The sequence below is a fragment of the Ostrinia nubilalis genome, chromosome 11 (assembly GCF_963855985.1).
Source record: "Ostrinia nubilalis chromosome 11, ilOstNubi1.1, whole genome shotgun sequence".
NCBI classification, from domain to species: Eukaryota; Metazoa; Arthropoda; class Insecta; order Lepidoptera; family Crambidae; genus Ostrinia; species Ostrinia nubilalis.
This window is the reverse complement of record NC_087098.1, coordinates 15,374,158-15,395,106: the sequence shown is the minus strand read 5'-3', so window position 1 is coordinate 15,395,106 and position 20,949 is coordinate 15,374,158. Positions and strand designations below refer to the sequence as shown.

Here is a 20,949-nt window from a genome sequence, read left to right as displayed (position 1 = left end):
TCCAAACTTTCGTGTGATGTTTGTTGCCATATCATACTACATTGACAAAATCATGCAGAGACTCGAGTTATAAAAAGCAATGGCATATTCACTAATTTCGATTTCAAAAGTTAAACAAGCTCTAGACATTATTTCATTTATTATCTTATAAACTCAACACTGTTTTTAATAATTTCTTTCTAGTATTGAGTAAATAGAGAACTTTTATGTCTCATCCGGCATTCAGGCTTCTTGGAGAGATGACCTGGAAAATAAAATGTTTACTTCAATAAGTGGCACATAGAAAGATTTTTTATGGATAACAAGACACGTATTTGACCGCAATCGCACCTGGTGTTAAGTGAGATGCAGTCTAGGATGGTACCACAGTAGATAAATCAAACAGTACGGAAGCTTCATACAAACGCTCGAAATCAGACTCACGCACACAGACGCACGCTTTACATGAGCTCTAAGCGAACCTCGCAGTCCATCCGTCGCGAGTGTCGCGCGCGTTGTGTTTTTAATAATAATTTTATTGCATGCGCTGTCCGCTGTATTTTTAAAAACATGCCACAAGTGTATTGCGTAGTATACGGCTGCTTGAACTCGGCATCTTCAAAACCAGAACTTTCATTTTATAAACTTCGTAATAATTCTGAATTGTAAAAATGATTAAATATTACTTTTTAAATAAAGTGCTTACATCTGATTTTGTAATAGTTCTTTTTAAATTACGTAATTACGCTTTTTAACAATTTATGTGTTATCTACACTAATATTATAAAGAGGAAAACTTTGTTTGTTTGTTTGTTTGTTTGTTTGTTTAGTTGTAATGGATAGGCTCAAAAACTACTGGACCGATTTTAAAAATTCTTTCACCATTCGAAAGCTACATAACTCACGAGTAACATAGGCTAAATTTTATTTTGGAAAACAATAGGGTCCCGTAAAATATTTGGGATTTTCATAAGACGTGGAAAAGCGCCATCTATCGTCATTGCTTAAAATCTTCTTGCGCCTGACAAACATTTTTGAGGTACGTAAATATTCATGAAGGCAAAGCTGTCAAACGCCATCTATCGACATCATTAGTAAATTAGTAACTAAATATTACTATGAATAGCGCTGTTCGTAAATAATATTGAAAATTTAATAAATAAAGATATTTTATGTAATTGAACCATTCACTGTATGAACCTATTTGAATCATTCACTGTGTTTAAACGAGCAAGTCAAAGTGTTAATTAGTGACTTTTTACAAACTTCCTTGCAAATTCTTACTATGAGCCGCCATCTACCGAGATGAATATTAGGGTACGGTTCAGCGGCGGACAAATGGGATGGGCGCGTGGGCGATTGTAATTAAATAGGATAAGAATTACTTCGTTTTTATTTTCTGTATGTAATTTGTTGATTTTTTGGTAGGGTCTTTATTTTAATTACTTAGGTTGGTAGGTACTTACTTATTTGATTTTAATGATAATTACTATAGGTACGTATAATTTTAGTAGAAAGAAAGGTAATTGAATGACTAAGTGACTCACTCACTCATCACGAAGTCTCAGAAACTACAAGTCTCAAAAGAGTTCTCATAGGGGTTAATGGTCTATTCCACCTGGCTTTGACCACCAAGATGATCAAAGTGGACTCCAGTTAAATTATTTTTTTAGTGCTCTTTGATCACCTATAAATAAATCATACCTCTGAATTGTCACATACATGTCCAATTTGTTTATTGCGGTTTTTAGAAAATATCAAAAATGTTACAAATCAAAATATGTAGTACAACAATTGGACATGTGACTATTCAGAGGAGGTGTATTTTTGTTTGTAGATGATTGAAGGACACTAAAATAATAATTTAACTAGAGTCCAATTGGCTCACCCAGGACATCGTATCCGTGGGTGATCAAAGGCACAGAATAAATTCAAAGCTGATCAAAGCCAGGTGATCAAAGTGGAATACACCTCCTTTTAGAACGTAGGTAGTCACTAAGACGAAATTTTGCAAAATTCAACCCTTATGGGAGTTAAAAAGGGGGTTGGAAGTCTGTATTGCAGTCCTCGGTTTTTAAAGTAAGAGACTTGAAAGTTAAAATGTATGCTCACTATGATCTCTAGATATTGTGGAGGTGTACATATACTGTTCGGTACACTGTGGTACTGTGTACACATCGGTTTGCCGACGATATTATGGTCATGGCAGAATCGTTGGAAGATCTTGGAACAATGCTCGAAGACCTTAATCGATTTTCCCAACAGGTAGGCCTGAGGATGAACATGGACAAAACGAAGCTTATGTCGAATGTCCATGTTGCGCCCTACCCAGTTTCAGTTGGGAGCTCAATTCTCGAGATTGTCGACAAGTAGGTATGTCTACCTCGGACAAACGATCCAGCTAGGTAGGTCCAATTTCGAGAAGGAGGTCAATCGTCGAATCCAACTCGGCTGGGCAGCGTTCGGGAAACTACGCAACATTTTTTCGTCCAAAATACCTCAATGCCTGAAGACTAGAGTGTATAACCAATGTGTGTTACCAGTGATAACTTATGGCTCGGAAACGTGGCCTCTAACTAAAGGCCTTATACAGAAGCTCAGTTGCACAGCGTGCTATGGAGAGGGCTATGCTTGGTGTTTCTTTGCGATTGCGAGATCGAATCAGAAATGTGGAGATCCGTAAACGAACCAAAGTCGCTGACATAGCCCAACGGATTAGCAAGCTGAAGTGGCAATGGGCAGGGCACATAGTACGCAGAACTGATGGCTGATGGGACAGAATGGTTCTGGAATGGAGGCCGCGTACCGGAAAACGTAGCGTGGGACTTCCACCTACAAGGTGGACCGACGACATCGTAAAGGTAGCAGGGAAGCGCTGGACGCAGGCCGCTTCCAATCGATCAACATGGAAAGCATTGGGGGAGGCCTATGTTCAGCAGTGGACGTCCTATGGCTGAAATGGTGGTGGTGGTGGTGGTACATATACTGAAAATGTATCATTAGAAATCAACCACGGGGGCTAAGGAGATAAAAGGAGGGTTGGAAGTTTATATTATGAAAGTCCTATGTGTTTAAAGTAAGAGAGTTGAAATTTAAAATGTATGCGCTATAGATGCTAAGAGCGGATTTTACGAAACTCCACCCCTAATGGAGTAAAACGAGGTCCACGCGTACGAAGTCGCGGGCGGCCGCTAGTATTTGATAAAGTAATTTGCTCCGCGCGCTTTTGTTAAGTGATGAACTGTATTTAAAATGAGGCAATAGGTATGTGAAAGTAAGTATCCGGTATTTTATTTATGAGAATAGATCTTCTACCGGCCTCTAATAGTAATCAATTTATTCGATTATGTATTTGATCATTATAGAACCTAATTAACGTTTTATTTTTTTGTTAACTACTTAGTCAATTAATTTATTCCATTAGGTATTTGATAATTAAAAAACTTAAATAAACGTTTTAATAAATAAGTACTTAAGTAAGAACCTTATTAATTTTATAAAGATTAAGAGTGCCAACCCTAACACTCAGTTGAAGTGTAGGTATTTAACTCGCCGAAAGGGCTAAGTTTCCGTACTGCTTTAGCTCATATACACCACTATTTTTTTATCACCGGAAAATTTTTAACAGGTTATGTAGAAATGTGTGAAAATTATAAAGTAAAAAAAAAATTATTTTTTTATAAAGTTAATTTTTTTATTAAATTTTCTTTAGTCCCTATTTTACGCGTCACAGCTGGGCCACTCCGCTGCTCGTTCATTCAGTAGAGTAGTCGTACGCGCTCGCACATTGATCTGTCTGTCTCGCTCACGCCTTGACCACGCTTCCAGTGTTATTATTACTAATTTAGACCATTATAATGCAACATTTCAAGTAATTTTGAGTTCTAATAAGTGTTTCATTACACTTACGTACTTCTTTACGTGGTATTCTGACTGTTAACACTAATTGTAAGTTAATAATACAATGAAATACCTACCTACTGTGAATACGTTACGAATACACACCAATGTGTCGTTACGAGGCTACTACGACTTTAAAAGAAATATGTAATTCAAAGATCTGCCAAAACAGCGGCTTTCAGTGTTATCATCACAGAATAATAATAATGTATTACTTACCTACCTATCTTACGCCATTTTTATTGCAACATTTCAAGTAGGTAATTAGAATTGTAATTGAACGCAAGGCAAAGGACGAAAACAGTAATTTAGTAATTACGTAATACGTCACGTTGTATTTCTGTGAGTTTTTAACACTAGTTAATAATACTGTGTAACTCCAATTGAGATCGCGCGTCGTTCGTAGTTCGTGAATTTAAGATCCGCCATAACAGCTGAGTGGTGCGAACAGTTTTAGATGTTGGTTTTAGTAGGCGCTTAGGTAAAATAATAAAAATAATTCAACTTTCCCTTCATACTTACCCGGGCTTAGGATCGGCCTTAGGACCGGCAAAATTCAATGCTTTGATAAGCACCCTGCATCGTGCTGAAGTGTGGCTGTCCCGGTACAGTCGCAAAACTGCACTACACAATTTCTCCGGCCAAGAATAATAATGCACGTATCATTAACACGTATTCACGTGAGGTGAATTGGTAAGACAACGTAATAATTGCACGTCACTATTGACTTGATTGATACAATGTTAACAAGACAGTTCACGACCGATCAAGAGCTCGCGCGCGCGCAACTGACCGACCGCGGCCGACCGCGGCCGATCGCCGGGCGAGCGAGAGGGCGGCGCGGGGCCGCGGGGGCACCCGCCCGATAATGGCCGCACAACAAACGTACACCGCCGCCTTTAGGAAGCGTCGGGCCGGCAACGTCGCATCTCTCTCCATAGTAACGGGCGGCCTTGCGTTGAGCGTAAATAGTGCTAGCGACGCGTGTGTCCAAATATTACCAATTTTGGGATGAAATTTTGAGTAGCTTTCTTTAACTTTTTTTTTGCATAAATAGGATCAGTATCAATAACTCATTACCCAGAATTTTTTTTTTCGGTGATAAAAATGTAGTGGTGTATATACTGTGATGGTACTCCACCTGACTGTGGCGTGGCCCTGTAAGTGCCTATTCACTCTCACCTTAGAAAGGCCCGGATTATAGTGTTCGGGAAAGAATACCTACGAAGTCATATTTAGGCTGGTTTGCGCTCTATTTAGCAGCATATATCATCATCATCATCATCATTTCAGCCATAGGACGTCCACTCCTGAACATAGGCTTCCTTCAATGATTTCCGTATTGACCCATTGATAGCTACCTGCATCCAGCGCCTTCCTGCTACTGGTCTTTAAAAACATTTTCAATAATTAACTTTTTAAAAAAATAAATCCGACTTCAAATGCGTGAACACAAAAAAAAACTAAAAATTAAAAATATTGCGTATAAAAAAGTTCATCCCCAATTTTCCACCCTTGGGGGTGAAATATTTTCTTCAAATTCGGATAAAACCACCCTTTTGATAATACCTATTCAACAAAAAAATAATCGTTCAAATTGATTTATAATCGGCGGAGATATTGCGTATAAAAAAGTTCATCCCCAATTTTCCACCCTTGGGGGTTGTTTTTTCTATTATTAAATTTAAATGGGACCACCCTTGAGGTATTACCTATACGCCGAAAAAAGATTTGTTCAAATCGGTTCATAATTGGCGGAGTTATCGCGTAACAAACATAGAAAAAAAAAACATACGGGTCGAATTGAGAACCTCCTCCTTTTTTGAAGTCGGTTGAAAATTGGCTCCTAGCGGACTAAAAAATTTTTTTTTTACTAACTTTGGAAGTAAATCTGTCAACATTCTTTATAAGTTTAGTGCTAAAAAATTTAGGTAGAGTCAGCGTCAAATAGTTCATGACACCCAAAGTGGCCAAAAACTTGACAATACAACCTTATTCCAATAGTAACGAAGAAGTGTTGCGATCTTTTTGGCTACTTTCGTTCGTTCGTTCGTTTCAGCCGAATGACGTTAAATTCTGGACAAAGGCAGGGATTTCCACAAAGACCGGTCCTGCGCCGCCCGCATCCAGGCACCTCCCGCGACTTTCACCAGACTTTGGCTACTTTGGGTGACAGAAGGATTACTCCGCAAGACGATTTAAATAAATGCGAGTCTTGTTACCACGCGATACAGAGGAATTCAGCTCGCACAGCACTACGTACCTACAATTTTATTCACCTACAAGTTTTGTCTCTTTCTATCGCATACCTCTGAACTCTTCTTACGCTGTTAGGGTTGCTGTCTAGTGAAAAAATAATTAATCTACTTATTTGTAATGAAGTACGTATGTAGGTAAGTACGCATTCATTATGGAAAACCTTGGGAGAGGCCTTTGTCCAGCAGTGGACGTCATTTGGCTGAAACGAACGAACGCATTCTGAGCAGTAGTCATGGTAGGTTAGGTTCCTATACTATCCTAAGAATTATTGATTAGGTACCTACATGGCCAACATACCTTTCAGCATCTTTGAGAAGCGAAAAAAAAAAGATAAATCCGGTAGATTTCTTTTCGAATTTAAACACCCGAACGCCGCACAATATTTCTTTCTCTTTATGTCCATTTTTAAATAATACTTCGATCATAGAATTAGGTACTACAAGGCACGCCAGCGTCCTGACGGGCGCGCGCGTGACACTCGACTGATATAATACCCGCCGACGGGGCGCTTCGCTGTAGGTAATTATCGGATGTACCGCGCGGAGTGAGCCAGGCCTGACGCAGCGAACTTTACTCACTGTAATATGCCATGCCCTCGATATAATTGTCTTTCACAATCCAGAAGTTGACAATCCACTGCACCAGCGCCCTGCAGCTGATGTAGGCAAGCAGCAGTGCTATCCAGGAGGTGTCCTTCTCCAGGTCTGAAGACGTGGAGGCCGGGACAGACTGGTGCGTCTTGTTCACAATCCTTATCGAGTCGCTGTCGGAATTTATGTAGTTCAGGATTTTTGCTGCAACAAAGTTATTCATACATTGGATCTTGAGTAAGCTGCGCTGTGGAAAATTTTCATTGTAATTAGCTGTAACTTTGCCAAAGAGCTGTAAAATAAAATAAAATAAATAAATATTTATTTATTAAACCTTGCGTAATAAGCTGTAGGGTAATTCGTTTTGTTAAATACTTTTGGTCCGCAGCATTGCTCGCGTAAATATTTGCCTGTCAATTTACAATTTAAACATTTTAAAGCATGTGTTTTCCCATGTTCCCCTTTGTTATCCCTTTTGAAAACCGGTTAATTACCTGGTCTACAAACTATCTCTCGATTCAGAGAGATTCTTAAGCCTTAAACGGTAATCGAAAGATCATTTATATTAATTAGGGTCATGTCCCCTATTCGCGTAAAACGACGGATTACTCTTTAAAAACAAAAGAAAATTACCATACAAATAGTAACAAAGCCAGCTAGCATTTCCAGTTTTAATTGAAAAATCAAAATATGGCGTGCCGCACGCTGCAGGTGCCAGCTTATAGGTGAATGTACTGGTGGCACTCTGTGATTTTACTATGACTAGTTTATATCGAAAATGTCCGACTGATTTAGAAAATACACATTGAAAAATTTTTAGCTTAAGTGCCACCATTGTAAGAAAATATTCTAAAAAAATGTAATATAGCTGTTGAGTTTCTGAATAAACTAAATAAAAAATCACTATATTCAAGTCCAAGGATATTTATTATTATTTTTATAGTTTGACCCAATGTCAGTAGACCCAACTAGATTGTTAAAATTGTTGTAATTCACGAAGGCGAGTGAGCTTTAAAGGTGTTACAAAAGTTTTGATAGACATTACACTATCGTTTTGTGCATGTACACAAGTGACGTCCACTCATTTAACACGAGACATAAGAATAAACTTGCTGTTCCATCATTCAGGTTGCATAAGATAGGTAATTCATTCTTGGGGAAATGTATTACCATATTTAACAAAATACCACACAACCTTGTCGAATTGCCAATAAACAAATTTAAGATACATATAAAAAATACCCTTATGTCCAAAGGGTACTACAAGGTTCGAGACTATATTGATGACAAGGATGCGTGGTCAGTTCAGTCTGCACATATTTGATGTACTTAAATTTGACTATTCTTACCGTTAGATAATTCCTGGCAATAAGTGGTGACTGAGTTTGTTCCGGCGTTTCTTCTCAGCACTTGCCATATGTTTGTCTCGAAGCGCTGGTAGGGCCCAAAAGATAAGGAGACATGTAAAGTGCCCCATAAGGGCTACCTTTTCTTTTTTTTATTATTTTCTATTGACGTTCATAAGTGCCACTTGTGGTCTAAACTGAATAAATATTTTTTGATTTTTTTTTGATTGACACGTGCACACACAAATAAAGCTCACTCGCCTTCGTGAGTTGCAAGAACTATAACAGAATTTTTGCTAACTCGACTAACGTTTTATACTAATTACAAAACACATGTTAATTTACAGCCATTTTGTGTGCTGCCTTTTATTCAGAGTCTATCTTAACAATGGCTTTTATCCGACCAATTAACTTACTATCCAGGCAATTTCCGATTTCATTCTGTCAATCAGTTTTTTGTCTGTAATCAACAGGACATGTTTTATTTACAATTCAGTCTTTTTTGGGTAAATAACCTCCTCCTTTTTTGAAGTCAGTTAAAAATAACAGGTCGTCCGTCACAGACGCATAATAGTGTATTTATGTTATATCTGTTATAGTCAAACCTCGAAGTTCCGGCACTCCTAGGTTTGACTAGTCAATCCTCAGGTCTGACTAGGTCTTAGTCAAAGCCCAAACATTTCGGCCTTTGACTAAATAATGTTAGTCAAACCTAGGAGTAACTAATTTGGTCAGGCAAAGGTCGAAACTCAATTTAATGAAATCGGGGTTTGACTAGTCAAACCTGAATTAAGACTTTAAACTAAACTATACTTAATTCTGATCTCGAACTTATTGCATAGGCGTTACGACGGTCGGTTTTCACGCGCACGCGCAGCTATCTCTTTAGGTGAAGGTACGAGTAACTAAACTTATACAGTACTGAGGTTGGTTGTCAGTGTTTCTAGATCGATCTTGATTAATTACCAATTTTTAGGGTTCTGTTACCTTAAAGGATAAAGAGTTTACACCCTATTATTATGACTTCGCTAATGTTGTCTGTCACCAGGCTCGTATCTCATGAATCATTCACTTAAAAAATAAATAATTCAATAAAATACTTAAATATTTAAGGGGGGCTCCCATACAGCAAACGTGACTTGTTGCAGTTTTTTACTTGATATTAATTAAAACGTAAACAGGTGAACCCTTGAAATATTCACATAATTTTAGTTGCATTTTAAAAATAAATTATAAAAATAAAATAAAATAAATATTTAAGGGGGCTCCCATACAACAAAAGAGTCACACGGAACCCTTCGTGAGCGAATCCGACTCACACATGGCTGGTTTTCTATTTGCCGTCTACTTTTGACCGAGTCTGTCAGTCGTTTCTAGGATTGACTAGGCAAAGCCCGAAACAGATTATTTTAGTTTCGACGTTTGACTGAACCGTTTAGGCACTTCTAGGTTTGACTTAGTCAAAGGCCGAAATAAGAATTTACTTCGGGGCTTGCCTGAAGGCCTTGGTCAAACCTAGGATAGACCAGTCATTCCGCGAAGAGACTGCATATCGACCTTTGACTATGACATATCGATGAACTTAGTGGTGGTGGAGTGGTGAAGTCCAATTCCAAGTGTGAAATCACGTTTTTGTTGCGTGGCAGCATGTGGTCTTCAATAAATCTTCAACCATTTTCTTTTATTATTATTTTTTTTCTGTTTTTTTTTTTTTCCCCGTTTCACGCCTTTGAGTTTTGTGGCATTCGCAAGGGAAGTGAAATAGCTTAAGGGTATTTAAATGGTATAATTTATTAAATATTTTTATAAATGTTTTTAAGTTTGAAATAATTTATTTTATGTTTGTCTGGTCGATCTGTGAATTGTGATTGTGTGATTTTTTGTTTTTGTCCTTGCATTGGTGCACACTGGGTTGGCCATAACCATGGCCATGACATTTATCCTGTGGGTCTGGACAAGGTGCACATTATATTTGCAAGTCAGTCCAAAAGCGATCGCTAAGCCTTTTTTTCTATGGATTTTTTGACAAATTCGATTTTTGATTCATTTATAAAGGTGCATTTTGTCTAGGGGGGCTGGCGTCATGAGTCGACTCCAGTGTTGTATTCCTAATTTTTATTTTTTTATTTTTTTGTGTGTATTTTCTCAACATGGCAAAATTTGATAGTGGCGCCCTCTTGTCAATGTCTTGTTTAATGTTTTGTTTTTTGTATTTAAAATGTTGGTTGGAGAGGCACCCGCTGAAAACCAGCGTCGGGGCACGCGTGCATGCACGCGTGGCTCGATTAATGCTGAGCGGGCGCCTTTTTGGCACAAAATATGCGTGTACAGTTTTAAGTCCCTTTGTTCTGTTTTTCTGTTTTCTTTTGTGTCAAATAAAGTTTTTCTAATTCTAATTCTAATTCTAATTCTAGTCAGTCAGTCAGTCAATTTAGCAACATGTAAAAAATATTTTTTGTAAAGAAAGAGCCTATGATGATGAAATAATCTGAAAATAAGTTCAAAATTGTAATTTTCTTGCCCTAGACTTTAGGAATAGATACATGTAGGTGTAATAATGTCAACTTGATTTTTATTCAACTAGGTATGCATAAAAAATATAAGCAATGCCATTTAATGCTATGAAAATGAACGGATTTTTTTAAAAATGCGTTTCATTGTTACGCTGTCGGTGTCCTTTATAAATATTTATTTGTGTACGCTTTGAAATTTTAAACAAAAACGAACCAAATGTTTTACGTAAAGTTAATAACTTAATTTTTTATAAAAAAAAATAGTATGTATTAATGTGATGGTATCATTATGCATAATCGGAATTACATTATGGCACAGATATTTGTGGCTGAAAATTATATGCAATGGATACCTTAGTAAATGCATGAATTTACTGGGAAGAGAGACAATGCGTGCGGTGGAAAAGATCGAAATAGCCCAATTTCACTTTTAAAATTGCCTACGAAATGAAGCAGTCTAAAGTAAAAAATTGAGTATTTTAGGGCATGAAAGTTGACCTGCATATTCTGCAAACGCTACATTGATTGATCGTCATTATTAAAATAACGATACAATCACAAAATCGCTAGTTGCGACGAGCATCGATGCTAAAGTGGCACGTCCCTAACATATGCATCTTTAGTGCACCCAAGCCTACAATCACAGGTGGCCAGTGAACGAAACACGAGCCGTTAAAGGCCGCCCATCAAAGGCGCCAATTATGGAGCCCACTATGCCCACTGGCTTGGAACTTGAATCCCGAATTACTATCGTTATCCTATCTTATACTGTACTAGCTAACCCGGCGAATTTCGTACCGCCCTTTTCGACGCTAAAGTGGCACGTCTGCTGCGTCCCAAACATATGCATCTTTGGTGCACCCAAGCCTACAATCACAGGTGGCCAGTGAACGAAACACGAGCCGTCAAAGGCCGCCCATCAAAGGCGCCAATTATGGAGCCCACTATGCCCACTGGCTTGGAACTTGCGTCCAGATTACTATCGTTATCCTATCTTGTACTGTGTTTAAGTTTATACTGTTTCTTTTTCGAGATTTGTGTGTTTTTGCTACTTGTGCAATTGCCCCTTTTTTACAAGAATTGTTATTCATAGCAAGGCAGGTATTTGACCACAATCGCACCTGGTGTTAAGTGGGATGCAGTCTAGGATGGTACATATTATCTGCCCTGTAAGTGCTTATTCACTCATTACTATTAATATCAGTCTCATTAACCTCTCGAACTAAGCTAAATATACTTTTGTTTACGAGTGAATTCACCACAATAGTCGAGCAGAGACGGGGTTCGAATTCGAACCAGCGCGGCAGCGTTGTTCCTCGGATGACCTCGAGTCGAGTCCGTTCTGCTATCAACGGGGCTTCAACAAAATACATATTATTATTTATTCTTTTAAAGTATTAAATTATTTGAAATTCACTCGAACCAAGCTATAATAACTACGTCATTTTACTCGTTTTCTCATTCGTCTTCAAGCGAAACCTTTCGCTGTTATCAGTAACAATTCCACACGGTATTCCAGTATTTCCAGTATTATTCGCAAAGTTCCACGTGTTCAAAGCAGATGTGATCCAACTTAGGTAGTTTATCTCATAACGTTATCAGAAGTTCTAGCTCAACCCCGCTTCTTATCAAAAAGATTAGAATCCGAATAAGGTTGAAGATTGGTTTGCGGTAAACGGCATTTATAACTTATAACTCGTCTTCTTGTATAGTCTAGGAATTCGTGTATTATTTCTCTTATCTGTGAGCTTGTGAACTAAGATTTTTAATCTAGTCTGGTATAATAAAAATGTAGGTTAAATTATTTATTCTATTTTATTTTTCTTTATTCAGAAATTATGAATAACTTTTTTTTGTCTGTGTCGACTGTAACAAATTGTTTCAAGAAATAAATTTTAATATGGTTGATGGTTGTGTTTCTTGTAGTTGACAGCTTTTGTGTAAATAATACAAAATACTTAATTCTGGCGATTCTGAGTAGGTACTTACTTTTTTGGCCATCTCTTTTAGTCTTAAAAATATTTTATCCTTTTCTAAAGATCAAAACTAGCTTAGTGCGAAGGGTAAACGGGACTAAGTATTAGTAATTTCTGTAACACTTTTTTTAAATAAAAAAATAATTTCTGACCATCATTTGCTAAAGCCAACCTTCAGTGCTGGTCTTTCTCGCATCCATCAGGAACATGGTGGCGTATACCAGGTCCATGACCAGGATCGCGAGGCCGGCGAGGGTGAAGGGCATGAGGGTCACGTAGAGGCCGCAGGGCCGCTGGCCCTGGGTCATGTAGGCGATGCCGAGGACAGCCCATATGACGTGGAGAGAGAGCCATGCGCAGATCTTTCTGGAAATAATATGAAGTTCATTGTTAGAAATCTCTTGGTTGTACACTTCTGTCATGCTAGCGATATCAACAGTAACTCAATTTTTTAGCAAAACTATAATGAGCTCTATCAGTTTAGCTGACAGGTATTTTTTAACAGCAAAAAATTGGAGCTACTGCTATCGCCAGTACGGCAGACTTGTTATGGTTGTTCTTTACATTTTTGTGGTAGTAAATGCTCCTTTACAACAGACTAATAATTCTGTGCTCTCGATTTCGTACGCGTGAAAAGTTTGAATGTTTTTTCCCGTTTTTGCAAAATTTTTCATTGCTGCTCCACCCCTATTGGTCATAACGTGAGGTTATGTAGCCTAAAGTCTTCCTGTATAAATGAGTTATTATCAGTTTTCATCATTATATCGAATCGTCATCATTTATAAAATATCAATCAAGAAACAATGGAACCTGATCTGAATCTTTCCTTTTCAAGTTTCTTTAAACATTGGTTAAAACCATTTATTAGGTAACGTCGTTACAAAAAAAAATGTTATTTTCGCTGTGGCTATGTTTTATTTTCGACACCGTAGTAGGTAACTGACGGATTTGAAAAACATTGCGAATAGTCGTGTTCCAAATAAATCGGTTCAGAGGAGAAAAACTGAATGTCGATGAAATCGGGATATTCGCGAGAATCTAAATTGAACTGACGCCTGTCGACTTTTTTTCAGTGAGATTGTGCCACTTTGATATTATCTGTTTCTATTGGTTTCGAGGTTTTCTATGACTATGGATTATGTAGGTAATGTTTAAAATATACGTTGCTGATTCCCAAGCTGAGCAAGACTTGTACAATAAACAAGGTCGCGGGTTAGATTTCCGCACAGAACAAACATTTGTGTGCATGAACATACTTGTTGTCTGGGTGATTTAAAATGTATGTATTTATTACAAAAAGTATTTTGGTGCACACCATGCAGGAAATTGGCCATACCAAGTCAATGTGAACACATACTTGATAAGAACTCGACAAGTTTCTTCATCCCCACCCCACTGTCGGCAAGTGCGCCCAAGTCAACTTGGCGAACTCCGCGCTACCAGCTACTAAGTTACTTGCCAGGTTGTCCAAGAGTGGTAACACGCGACTTAACTTAGGGTTATCTTCGACAAGTATCTAGTCGTAATGCTGAGACGCATAGTGTACCTGCACCATTTAAGTATGTTTACAAGTTAGTACCCATAGAACAAGACTAGAGACGATGACGACTAGAATGTCCAAGGATTTATTTAATATACATACCCTCGAAAGAGCGAAGCGACTTCATTCTTCACCGGCCACACTATGCTCGATGAAGGCACTGGGTATGTCCTGGTGTAGTTGTAGAAGTAGACCCGGCCACAGGCCTCAGGGTCGTGGAGGTAGAGCAGCTTCAGCAGCGTCACCTCCTGCAGCTCGCCCTCGGTCGGGGGCAGCTTGCAGCTTAGGATCAACCAGCTTATTATGATGCTGAAGACCGCTGAAACGTATAATAGATTAGGGGAAAAAATGGTGACTAGACAGTAAAGGACAATGTTCGTTCTCCATACATTGTTCGCCTAAGAACCAACAATTTTGACATATTACTACCCGAAAGCGAAATAATACGATTCTGTGTGTAAGAACAATGATTCCTGATGGACACTTGCCATAAAATTAATGATTAAGAATATTAAATCACAGCGATTTTATAATATGTCGTTTATGACAACATGGCGTCTAATGTATTGTGTGAATGTATGAACACCGATTCGCGAAAAATGTTTTGTATTGTCGTCACGCCGAGTCGCAGCCAAATAGTATAAAATAATAGAACAAGTTTTAGAAATACAACTCGGCATTCCACTTTTATAATATGCCCACATATTGCACGTAAATAAACATCATGAATCGTAGGTTGTTTCCACCCTTGTCATCTGACACATGAAATAAACTCCTATTGTATTATAGATATCGAAGCCGAATCGTATATAATAATAGAATGGGTTTTGGAGATCACTCGGGGTTCCACTTTTATAAAATACCTACATATTGCATAAAAATAACACGAATCATGAGTTTTCTTTTCACCATTTACATCTGACACGAGATAACAAACTCCTATCTCCATGACTACCGTCGTAGTCTATGCCAAAGACTACAATATTTTAAGCAAGAAGTTTCAAACCTTAGCGGCTACGGTAACCCCTGAGCCACATACATCATGATAACATTCGGTCGTCACCGGAACGAAATCTTGCGATTATGCAAAAAAGCATCGTATTCTAGTGCGGCTATATCACGTTCAACCGGGGTTTTAATTCGACTAAAGTCCTGACTAAAGACTGGAAGAAAATACGCCGCATTGTATGAGCACTTCGTGTTCGTTAAAGCGGCTTCAGATCTAGAGCCCACATAGTTTTCTTTCCAATAATATCCGCAAGTAGCGCTGCATGATCTTTACAACAAAAACGGCAATAGTTATTAAGGTGCCAAAATTATATGATTACTTTGGCACGGTATTATACACGTTCGAAGATTTGTCATTTTCATTCATTTCATCATCATCATCATCATTTCAGCCACAGGACGTCCACTACTGAACATAGGCCTCCCCCAATGACTTCCACATCGCACGGTTGGTAGCGGCCTGCATCCAGCGCCTTCCCGCTACCTTTATCAGGTCGTCGGTCCACCTTGTGGTGGGTTGACATTGCAGAATATGACTTTTGATAGGTTCATCATAGAATTCGGCGGGGATATCCTCACAGAGGAAGTTCGTAAAAGGGCGGAACAAGATCTTATAATAATGCAAGGCCGAAGCTGTAACGCGCGTGCTCCTACGTGTAATCCGGCGAGTATGCAATAAATAGTAATGTCTGGTAAATAGTGGTAATACGTATCGTTCGTTCGTTCGTTTCAGCCGAAAAGACGTCCACTGCTGGACAAAGGCCTCCCCCAAGGATTTCCACGAAGACCGATCCGCACCGCTCGCATACAGGCACCTCCCGCGACCTTCACCAGATCGTCGGTCCACCTAGTGGGAGGCCTGCCCACGCTACGTCTTTCGGCTCGTGGTCGCCACTCAAGAACTTTCCTGCCCCAGCGGCCATCAGCTCTACGAGCTATGTGCCCCGCCCCGTCTATGTCTATATGCGCTACGATTACAGGGTATCATTTTGCATAGTCGCAAGACTTCACTCCGCTGCTGTCAAATCAATGTCGCATAATGTTATCGCAATGTGTGTGGCCCTTGGCCAAATCACAGAAGCCTATGCGAAGAAAGAGCACTTGAATGACAATGAAAATCAGGGTTACCATTTTATAAGATCTCCTCACTATTGAGGGTAACAAAGTAACATTAATAATCTAGCCATTAATTACATTTATTACCTATACGAGAAAGTAAAGCAACATGCGGTTTTATTTTAATTTGTAAAATATTTGTAACAGTTTGTTCCAAGTTTAGTTTTACAACAGTATTGCTGTTTCAGCTGTCACTGTGAAGCTTTGGGAAAATAAATAAATAGAAAAAATATTAACATAAATATTTATTTAAGTTTTTATGTTCATTATCATAATACCTATGCCAATTTAAGTTACACTGTGTGACAGTCTTTGACACTAAACAAACTCTTCAGCTTAATAATACCTACCTACAGGGCGTTTTTATAGTTACTCTTGCTGATGAAACAAGAAGGGTTGATTCTACTACTGAAATACAACTACTTTTCTTACAGGACCAATATCAAATTCTCAAAAAAAATCACATCCTCGTGATGGTGATAATTTCTATGGAGAGGTTTTTTTTTATATTCGGTCTCTTGGGATAAGTTATTCCATTTGAGCAGTAGAATTAATCCTTTTTATTTGATCACATATAAAAATAACACAAGTGTTTAGGAAAACTTCTTCTTTGGTATGGTATCACTACGGAGTTATAATGTCGGCAACTCTGTATCACTGACTTGTAACTTTCAAACAGTATGAATAATAAGGGCACCACATTGGTTTTCTTTCTGAAAAAAGGCTTTCACTTTTAGTACTAACCCTTTAGCACTATTTCATTGAAATAAAAATACAATAAACGCACAGAAGACTGAAATTGAGTCAACTGACGTGACATTTATAATTTGTTGACATTATGACAGTTTGACAAGACTAGGGATTGAAAAAGTTTTAATTGAAAAAGTAAAATGACAATTTATTAAAACGATTCACAAGGATATAATCGATTAAAAATATTTATAAAATGTTCTGATACTTGCCTGTAGCGATTATCCAATCCTGGTTTCTACTGAAAAACTACCTCGTGGCAAGATTTTAATAAAATAATAAAATCTTTATCTTCTCTTTCACAATCTATAAAAGTTCATTTGGTCTATTATTATACATGTGCTATGAATGAGGGTTTTTGCGATTGAAAAATCCGCGAGATGACAATACGTAGACGCGAGGTCCAAATGCTGCATGATTGGTGGATATCTGTCAATGTCATGTCAAAAATAACCAATCATGCAACATTTGGACCTCACGTCTACGTATTGCCATCTGGCGGATTTTTCAATCGCGAAAACCCTCATTGGCATAGATTATGAGAGACTGGCAACTATACTAGGTTGATATATGTTTCTCACACTTCAACTGGCATTGGATTCAACATCGGATTCTGACACTTTTACAGTTATGATACCATGAATATCAGTTTATGGTCCTAATTATTTTTATTTTATTTACGACCTTCGACCAGTTGGACACTTTAGATAGCTTCTTGTAATAGTGTCAATATCTTTTTAGCTTTTAACGCAAATCTAGTCTTCAAAGCAGTTTAATCGATTTATTTTATTTTCAAAATCGATATTTTATTGTCTATGATGGCCGCAGGAACATCACTATACATGGACTCCCAGCAATAAAGTACGGTAATGCCTCGTACAGATTTTATCGGCAAAAATTATGGAACTTGATAGGTTTTAGACCATGCCACGCACCAAAACGTCCGGAAGTTGTAATAGTATTATAGAATAAACGTTAAAAGACTTATTTATTTAATTTTTCAATGCTTAAGTGTCCATTAGAATGAAAGGGTGCTTAATGTATTAAAAAAAATAGAAAATAATTATGATGGGTTAATGTTTTTGGGCGGTTTTTAGGCGGTTTCTGACAATGTCCTTTTATTTGCAAGTGAAATAATTTCGGCCAAATACCTGCCTGATTCTGCTTAAAAAGAATTGGCCAAGACTCTTAACTGATTTAGTGATAGTTAATATTGTATGATTCAAGTTAGGTACTTGGTGAAGCAATAATAAATTTAACTAAAATTAGGTACTTACTCTGGTACAGAACAGCAAAAATCGTCCAAAATGCTAAGGAGCTCATTGCAAACAACAATGAACGCTCCAATATATCAAATCGATTGGAAACTTTACGTCCGAGCAGCGCTTCCCACGATCTAGTTACGACAAACAAATTTCAAGAGGGCCACGATCCAATTTTCCGTCGTCGAAATTGCCCTGTCCCGTATTTTGATTACAGGTAAACTCCAAAATTAATGACTGCCGACTCCGCGCCGAGGTGATAATGAAAAATTTAATAGGACAGTCCGCTCAAATTGAATATCCACAACAATAGAATCGTCTCATTCCATTTCGCATTACGAGAACGTTAATATTTTTGAGAAATTGCCCTTTTAATCTCGGCGTCTTGCGAGAGATATAAATGGGTTAAAATTTACAATGTAAACGATGAACAATATTTTAACAGCAGACGGCACAAATTGTGTTAATTATGACTCGTATTGTAAAATACTCTGGATAAGACATTGGTCTTGACGAATGGTTTATTTTCACCGGTTCTGTAGTAGAGGACGGACGTGTCGTCCGGTTGATGGTGGCTCGGTTCTGGGATGGGATGGTATGCTATCCTCCCGATTCTTGTTTTGACTTCTCTTTTCCTGATCCTTCGCCTTATATTGTTAACGACTGTGCAACAGTAGATGTTCCATATTAGGATGATGACTCCCCTCATCCAGAGAACAGATGCGATCATGGGCAGCCAGCCCGCAAAGTCATCGTAATTCTTCAGCTTTAATTCAACACTCCAACCGCTATATCTAAGGACCATGCCCTTGGTCAAGCTTTGCTGGATATGGGCAATGTAGACGACAGCCATAGAAAGGTCGAAGATGACTACTGCAACCGAGTAGTAGAAATATGTTGTGAGAACGAGCTTGAGAACGCCCTGGTCTCTGTTTTTCCTAATGATGATGTTCATAATGATGGCGAAAATCAGCCAAAACACGTGTACTCCAATACTGAGTTCTATGTACCTTTGGAAAATAATTATTAAGAAGTATAAACAAATGTTACGTTTATTAAAAATTTTCTACTAATAATACCTCGTACTCACTTTCTGGTTTTCGAAGTCAATCTGGTTGACACTGTCACAAGGGCTTGTTTCCATTGGATCGGTCGTACATCAAGGCCATGTGTATCATTCGGGAGTCGAATGTTAGACAGCGCGGAGGCTGTTCGCAACTTGTACTCGCAGGCGAAGTGGTCATACAAGTACATGATGCGGGCCAGCTTATCGAAGTCCAAGTTGGAATTGTCCGGAGACCAGACACAATGGAGTATCGTGCCAGATCCCACGAATACTACTATACCTGCACAGGCAAAATAAATATTATCCCAAATCAAAAAACTATTTATTATAATTTTCTTTGTTAGAATTTATCTTGGTCGTAAACTCATGCGAAGGGTGCACATGCGATCCATGATAGAGCAAACAAGCTCAGGATGGATGTCTACTTACTAGTGACTTAAAAAGCTTTTGCCCTGTATGAGTTCGGAAGAAGTGACATTACTTAGTAGGAAATTCCACTCCTCGTGTGCACTTATGCAGTGTTCATTGTAAAAAAGATAGCAAATCGCTTGGCGCATAGTATGTCGTAGGTAGATGATACCTACTTTGAATGTTTGCTCAGTTGAAGTACTTTCATGCATCTTACACAGCATTTCTAGAGACACATTTTAAGTAAAAGATCTTTGCTTGCTTTGCTTTCAGACAACTTGTATGTGAACCACGTTACCAGATATTGTCTCTTGTTGTGGTAGATGGATATGTGACATCCTAACTTAGAAGGCAACTTTAGGACACACCAAAGCACAAAACTTTGCACTTACACTGAATGATAACGGAGTTGGCGATCCACACACACTTCCTCCTATCCCAGGGCAGCACAGAAAGTGGTATTGCTTGGATTTGCAAACTTTTCCTTAACATTTTAACTTATTTTATGGACGTTACTCTTATTTCAAATGAATTGGGAAATTAATTCCTGTTTCCATGGTAACCCAATTTCCTTTTCAGAGAAAGTCGATTTCAATTAATGTTAACATAATTTTTGTGATATTTAATTCCACGATTCGTGGTCCTATTCATCAATTTCATCATCAATACATTTGACAAATAAATTGTCACTGTCATTTAAATTGTCAGAAAAATGACAAACGATGACTTAACACATTTTTTATGTAAACATAATAAGGTTTTGATTATTCTGTGCGAGTAGGCATCGAGTTTATCAATGGAGAGAGGTCATGTACCAGATTCTTTAGCAATAATTAACTTTTAAAAAAAATAAAACCGACTTCAAATGCGTGAACACAAAAAAATACTAAAAATTAAAAATATTGCGTATAAAAAAGTTCATCCCCAATTTTCCACCCTTGGGGGTGAAATATTTTCTTCAAATTCGCATGAAACCACCCTTTTGATAATACCTATTCAACAAAAAAATAATCGTTCAAATTGATTTATAATCGGCGGAGATATTGCGTATAAAAAAGTTCATCCCCAATATTCCACCCTTGGGGGTTGTTTTTTCTATTATTAAATTTAAATGGGACCACCCTTGAGGTATTACTTATACGCCGAAAAAAGATTTGTTCAAATCGGTTCATAATTGGCGGAGTTATCGCGTAACAAACATAGAAAAAAAAAAAAAAACATACGGGTCGAATTGAG

General features: G+C 37.9%; 1 protein-coding gene across 2 annotated transcripts; it reads right to left on the bottom strand.

Moving 5' to 3' along the window:
* Positions 1 to 161: 161 nt before the first annotated feature.
* LOC135076350 (uncharacterized) lies at positions 162 to 20,348 on the bottom strand. Of its 2 annotated transcripts, XM_063970844.1 has the most exons (7): positions 20,106 to 20,348; positions 19,330 to 19,585; positions 18,255 to 19,249; positions 14,206 to 14,422; positions 12,736 to 12,929; positions 6,717 to 6,932; positions 162 to 244 (listed from the first exon to the last, which is right to left on the bottom strand). In XM_063970844.1, exons 3-7 carry the CDS (start codon positions 18,298 to 18,300, stop codon positions 180 to 182), a joined length of 738 nt encoding a protein of 245 aa, XP_063826914.1. In that variant the 5' UTR covers positions 18,301 to 19,249; positions 19,330 to 19,585; positions 20,106 to 20,348; the 3' UTR covers positions 162 to 179. The 2 variants fall into 2 exon arrangements, with proteins under 2 accessions (XP_063826914.1, XP_063826913.1); XM_063970843.1 differs by lacking the exons at positions 162 to 244; positions 6,717 to 6,932; positions 12,736 to 12,929; positions 14,206 to 14,422 and having other exon boundaries at positions 18,325 to 19,249.
* Positions 20,349 to 20,949: the final 601 nt, after the last annotated feature.